Source organism: Botryllus schlosseri, chromosome 2 (genome assembly GCF_051294905.1).
Source record: "Botryllus schlosseri isolate E-star chromosome 2, Bs_hap1, whole genome shotgun sequence".
Lineage (NCBI taxonomy): Eukaryota > Metazoa > Chordata > Ascidiacea > Stolidobranchia > Styelidae > Botryllus > Botryllus schlosseri.
Genome location: NC_137237.1, coordinates 40,243,586 through 40,250,125, shown reverse-complemented (window position 1 = coordinate 40,250,125; position 6,540 = coordinate 40,243,586). Strand labels below are relative to the sequence as shown.

Genomic DNA, 6,540 nt, shown 5'->3' with positions numbered 1-6,540 from the left:
AGGCCTAGTGGTCTTGGCCAAGTCACAGTAACACAATATTTAATTTTGTTGTTGGCATCAGCAATGCATCATGGCATGCCTGGTTTACTTATGTTAACTCTCCATTAAGCAACTAATATTGCTTTCTCTGTTCTCGCAGTCTTTTTATCTTAGTTTCTCTGGCTAGTTCCTACCACTTGCATTTATATTCAAAATATATACCGTACCTAAGATTATTGATTTGAAATGTAATATATATAAACCCTTGTAAGGCATTTGTTGATACTAATTTTTTGATTATAATGTTCATATCTGTTTTGCAGGCTATATTTATGTGAAATAGCACTAAAGCAATACCCCGCAAATAGTAAACGTTTGACACGGCTTTCAAACGTTTACAAAAGTTTCAAAAAGATGTTCAAAATAACGATGGGAATATGGGTTATGTATTTTCATGATCAATTTAAGCTGTGAGGCATGGGGACTTGAATTAATACGAACTAAACTGCAGGGGGAGTGTTATCATGACGTATTATCGCGTATGTCATCTGGAGGTGGCAAACATGTAATTCGCTACTGCCCGACATGGCATGCAAACATTCTCATCTTGACGATACACGCATCATGTTGTCATTTTATTGCAATTGTAGCATTCAGACCCAGTTCACTGATTACCGACAACGAAAATACTACATGCGCACATACCCGACACTTCATATTGCATTATACACAGACGCGTGTCGCGTTGGGATACAGCCGGCACGATGTCGCCGAGTGACGTAGGGCATTTTTTTCCTACACGAACATCAGCTCGCCCGCCGCGCACGTGTGATGCCGCCAGACAACAGCGCGAGGTCTTACAATCGTAGTTGAGGGTGCGGTGTTAGTTGAATTCGCGGATTAATCGCGGTTAACTGATGTTGAAGCAAGAACATAGCTATAGCGGAGTGCCGAAAACTGAACTTTGCATGCTAATTTATAATTATGCTTCGTATAAAAACATAGTTCAGGCATACAGTTACTTGATAGACCGTAGTTTTCTGTCGGTCATATCGTCAGCCGTAGTTACATGCGTGATTTCTCGAGTATAGTATTCATCTGTTCCTTATTAATTGATGGCATGTGCAAGTATGCTTCCTTATCCACAATGACATGTCTGACCATCACCAATCAGTGTTCCTTGTGAACATGTCAAAAATATTAGTGTTTGGTAGAATGCAGATTTCTATTGATCATGAGGTCGTGATATGCACACAGCAAACCGTGGACTCTAATAGGTTCAATAATTTTCTACTCTATTGAAGCAGCTACAGTTCAGTATGCCTAAATGTCGAAAAAGACACCGATTACCGTAGCTTATAGAAGGAGATGGACTGCTGCGACCAGGTTAATCAAGCAGGCTTGAACTAACAAAAAGGATGAAATTTTACAGTTTGAAGATATTAATAGACCAGTATCAAGTAAGTGTTTAATTTTATTCAGTTTTGGATTTGAGTTTCATGAATCACATGGTATTGGCCAGACTGGAATCGGTGGTTGTTTTCGACAACATGTTGTGCGTGACAGACAGATTTCTCGCGTGATTGGAAAATTTCATCCGCGTGACGGAAATATTTTTCGCTCTGATTCAATACTGAATTACTTATTAAACGACACAATGCGCTAAAATAGACCTGGTATACGCCGGACTAGGGCTACGCCGTATATTCGTTGTTACTCAAATGCCACGCTTGCTTGAGTTCATTGTAAAGCGCAAGCCTTATTCTGGATCTGGACTTTGTTATCGCTTTGTGACGTCATGATAATTCATTAATCGGCGTGATCAGATATAAATGCTCGCGTGACGTTGCGCGTGCCGTTGCCACCGATTCCACTCTGGGGTATTGGCATCATAATGTTTGTGTGATGTCAATTTTAGAATCAAGCTCTTTTCTCCCAGCCAATAAGATGAAATCTTCTGCTCATTCTTACAATAGCTCCCAGTCCAAGTAAACATTTCATCATTCTCATGCCTGCTTTAATACATGAATTACTTTATCAACAGATGGCCGTAACAGTACAATGTTGGATCAATTTGAGGATGTCACTCCATTGCATGCAGAAACGGCTGTTCCTGCCACTCATTCTGATTCAACTCCCTATGAGAGCTCGGACACGGATGACCGCCCAACAATTATGTTATCTGATGTTTCATTGTGTCTGCCTCAACTTCGAAGCAAACTTCGCAGTTCCTATCCAAGAAAAAGCGGGGAGGTCTGTTTAATTACAATCTGAAAAATAATTCGATACGTGACTATGTATTGCTTTCTTCAGTCACCTCAACACAACGACGTCCCGAGAGGCACCACGTAGAGATGATTTTGGAAGGTTTGTTTAACATTTTGTACTCCCGAGATGTTGCTTGCTTTGTAAAATTATTATGTATTTATTATAAATTGTTTATCCATTTCCATAGTGTTAGTGTCATTCCAACTTGTATTTTCTGCAGATATTGATGATTCTGACAATGAAGCAGTTCCTGCTGATACTTATATTCATTCTCAACCATTGTCTGCCATATTCATTCTCAACCATTGTCTGCCTCAACTTCGAAGCGAACTTCGCAGTTCCTATCCAAGAAAAAGCGGGCAGGTCTGTTGAATTACAATTTGAAAAATAATTCGATATGTGACGATGTATTTCTTTCTATAGTCACCTCAACACCAAGACGTCCCGAGAGGCACCAAGTAGAGACAACTTTTAAAGGTTTGTTCAACATTTTCTTCTCCTGAGGTGTTAACTTGCTTTGTAAAATTATCAAATATTCATTATCAATTATTATTTATTTATTTTAGGTTGCTCTTCGTTCGAAATGTCTACCGACAGTGTATTCCACAGGCGAAACGGCTATTCGGATGACGGTACGTTCTGAGATTCATATTTTTATAGGTAGTGGCATTTGATTCACTTTTACGTATTACGCTTCCCAGAACTCAAATTTATATTATAAGGGGTCGAGCTTTGAGACATTCATGGCCATGTCGTTACACAATAATTGATGATTTTAATGTGCGGTATAGATGACTTTTAATTTTATTTAGAAATCATGAAGAAAATCTTGATTTGTGTGCGAACTATCTCGGAGAAAGTAGATAAAAATCAAGCGTATCTCGTTCGACAAGATGTTGGAAAACGTATGCAATCGCAGTCAAGCACGCAGAATTTTGAGTATTTAATCAAGAAACCTGCAACTAGTGTTGATGAATTAAAAGGCATAGATGAGGAACTTCAGCAGGGGGAGCAAAAGTTGCCGCAGTAAGTAGCTGTTATAATTACCAAACCCATTAATTTTCGATATACAATTGCTAACATTTTTTCCCAGCTGATCAAGTTAAATGACTCTCGGTGTAGTTTTTCATTCACTGTAAAAATACTGTTACAACTAGAATTGGTCATGATATAATTTGACAGAGTGCTGTTGCCACCTGTTTTTATGATTTTTTCTGGATTTCTTGGTTTTCCAGGTATCGTATATTTGTCGTTGGTTGGTGGACAAACTGTGACTGCTACAATTCGAGGCGTGTGGGACAAAATTGCAACCAAGTTTCTACTTGCTCAGTATTCCAAAGATGGACAAAAAGGAAAGCATAAGCATCGCTTCAAAGACCATGAAATGATATGTGAGTATTGAAGTTAGAGCAACGCTCCCAGACAGTACAAGGTGTAATTAACTTAGCTCCAACCCTATCTTCTTGTAGCTATATGCAGAAAGACCCACAGCAAAGTAACGGAGAAAGAGAAACGCACATCGGTGAAGTCTTCAAGTCCTACCCTCATTATCTCAAGAAGGTACAGTTTGCTGTTGGTTAATCATTCTGATATCCCTCGGCTATAAAAAAAAAATCAGTCATAGGTGCTGGTGCATTAAATTACAATTATTGTTATGATGCGCATTCATGTTGGTGTCATATCTTATTTAGTAACAATCATCATTTTCTCGTGTGCCTTGCTTTGTATTTATACCCTGTGTTCTGTGATCTACTCTCCTTTGTTTATATGCCCTCTGGATAGTAGTTGCATGGTGCTTGCTTGTCTAAAGTAATTCTGCTGAACAGGATTAAATACATTGGATTTTTATTACAAGTTCTTCGTATAGGTTTACTGTCCTACCATGACCTAGAATATAACAATGAACTTCTTGCAGCAATCATCAACACGACAGGATGGACGTTGCAGCAATCATCAACACCACAGGATGGACGCACTACTAGTGAAGAATTCGCTGTGGATGAGGTATGCATTTTTCAAACTTGGTTTTAATGGGACTCGTGAAATCATCCAGATTGAAATAGTGAGAAATTTAACACTGTTGATCCCGCAACACCATTTCTTACATATTCTCAGCATGGGATTCTGTTTTTTTGTTTTGTTTAGCTGTTCCAACACAGCTCTTGTACATTAAATTGATGTGATATTGTTCTAGCTAGTCATCTATTTCTGACTTACCAACTGTGACTTCTTGATTTCAGGAATGATAGATGGTGTGCTTTGATGAGAAGAAAGAGGTGGACTAGTGAGCTTGAAAGTTACGTTTAATAGTCTCAAAGAAGACGTCATACAGTTCTTGCATCCAAGTGCCACCTTATAAGGTGAACAGCGGACATCCAGGCACCATGTACTGGTGTAATTGCCTGCATTTAACTAAGAATGACATTCCTGCTACCTTTGCTCATTTATATTTGTACTTAGAAAACCTGTAAATAAGTGATTTTGCTGACATCGGCTACGCAGTTTTTCATTTCTTTATTTGTCAATATCGTAGGGTTACCATATGTCCTCTTTGAAAGGGGATTTGTCCTTTTTTAAAGTGTCCTAGCAGGACGCCCAAATGTCATTGTCCACGTTTTGAAAATTTTGCGTAGATGTATGTTAAATTTAACTGCGATAAAGCAAGCTCAAGTACCGGTTAGGTGGGTCTTACAGGAGTTGTGCCAGAAAAACGGCCTTTTGTTTTAGTCATCTAAATGAATATTCATAGAAAGTGTGTAATTCGGAAGTCGAGTCGGAAAGATGACCTTCTTACAGTCAACAAACTACAAACTCGCAAAATGTCTACCAATTTTACCGGATGTTACTGCTGTATTGTAAGTCCGGAAATTTTTATTAAGTGTCCTCTTTTCAGATTCCCAAAATATGGTAACCCTACAGTATCGTAAATTGGCTCACGGTAAAGTGTTTAAAGATTTTACTTGTGATGGTGCTAACACCGGCTACGCAGTTTCTTCATTTTTTATGTATCAATATCTTGCCATTAGCTTGCTGCCAAGTGTTTCTTCAAGTGTCCCTGCTTCTCCATTACTAATGTCCTGTCTATCTAGACACATCTAGGTAAAATCCAACAATAATTGCTAGTCAAATTTGTCGTAGCTCTGCTGTCTAAGGGGGTAAAGCGTTGTTGCAAAAGTAGAACTGCAATATCCAAGGCATGTTAAATTTACTTGGTACTTAAAACTAGTAGTTGAAAATGAAGGCATTGAAAGTACTTGAGCTGGTAGTCTGAAAACTTCGATTCGGACCAGGTGTCGCATTCTTTTAGCACTTTTAGCCACTTTTGAAATTGTTGCTTTAGTGTTAGTGACTAATATGATGCTACGTCGACTTTTCGAGAATATATAAATTCAGTTGCTGACATTATTGTTGTTATACTGATTAAATTGTGATAAGTCATTGTGAGAACGACAACCGTATTTCACAAAACTAATTTAAACATACAAAATCCGAAATGAAAAAGTCTGTATAGTTTTTCCTAATAGCACGTGAAGTAGAAGTGGTATAACATCACCTCTAGAGTAAGTAGTGCCAAGTAGCCAAACCCGAGTACTAAAATCAACGGTACTTAGTTTAACACCTCTGGTTAATATGAAAGTGTGTCTGATATTTGAATTATTGACGTCGTAGTATATTGCTATGTTGGTTATACCTTGATATGTTAGTCCTGTGATTTTTGTTTGATTGCATGTATTCTGTAATATTAATTATACCTCCGAGCTCAGTACCTCAATTATACAAAATTGCAATATTGGTGTTGGAATATTTTGCACAATGCTTGCCTTCCACTCTTTGCGCCATTTATGACTGTGTGTAGAACTGGGCCTAACGACTTGTTATCTTTTATTGGCAATAAACTCATTGTTCCTGAAGTATTGTGACTCGGTATTATTGCATTAAGAGCTCTAATTTGAAAGGCAGCATTTAGCAACGTGGTCAGGACCAACGTGGTTAAGGTGTCGTTTCAATTACGTCATCAGAAACGTCAGCTCATCGCTACCTTTTGTTCACAGAATGTCGCAATGGTAACGTGAGCGCCAAACGTTCAACGTTCCATAGTTAACGTAATCGTAACGTGACAGGCGCGTGATCTTGTTTGCGGGGTAGCAGGATTTTTTTCGGATCCTAATTTTGTTACTCAGCTGTCGGACTCCGAAATCCTATTTGACTGTTGGATCAGGACGGATACAGATTCCCCAAATCCGCCCATCTCTGAAATCATCTCATCAAATCATCTCATTTGGCTGCAATTCT

The 6,540-nt window shown here is 38.5% G+C and overlaps 1 protein-coding gene across 3 annotated transcripts; it reads left to right on the top strand.

The window, feature by feature from the left end:
- The first annotated feature begins 835 nt into the window (after positions 1-835).
- Positions 836-6,158, top strand: LOC145459146 (uncharacterized). 3 transcript variants are annotated; one of them, XM_080337774.1, is made up of 9 exons: positions 836-1,439; positions 2,024-2,232; positions 2,293-2,346; positions 2,671-2,724; positions 2,814-2,879; positions 3,060-3,273; positions 3,483-3,807; positions 4,195-4,251; positions 4,488-6,158. In XM_080337774.1, exons 3-7 carry the CDS (start codon positions 2,334-2,336, stop codon positions 3,607-3,609), a joined length of 474 nt encoding a protein of 157 aa, XP_080193900.1. In that variant the 5' UTR covers positions 836-1,439; positions 2,024-2,232; positions 2,293-2,333; the 3' UTR covers positions 3,610-3,807; positions 4,195-4,251; positions 4,488-6,158. The 3 variants fall into 3 exon arrangements, with proteins under 3 accessions (XP_080193900.1, XP_080193908.1, XP_080193916.1); XM_080337782.1 differs by lacking the exon at positions 836-1,439 and adding an exon at positions 2,468-2,610 and having other exon boundaries at positions 1,647-2,232; XM_080337790.1 differs by lacking the exons at positions 836-1,439; positions 2,293-2,346 and having other exon boundaries at positions 1,647-2,232.
- Positions 6,159-6,540: the final 382 nt, after the last annotated feature.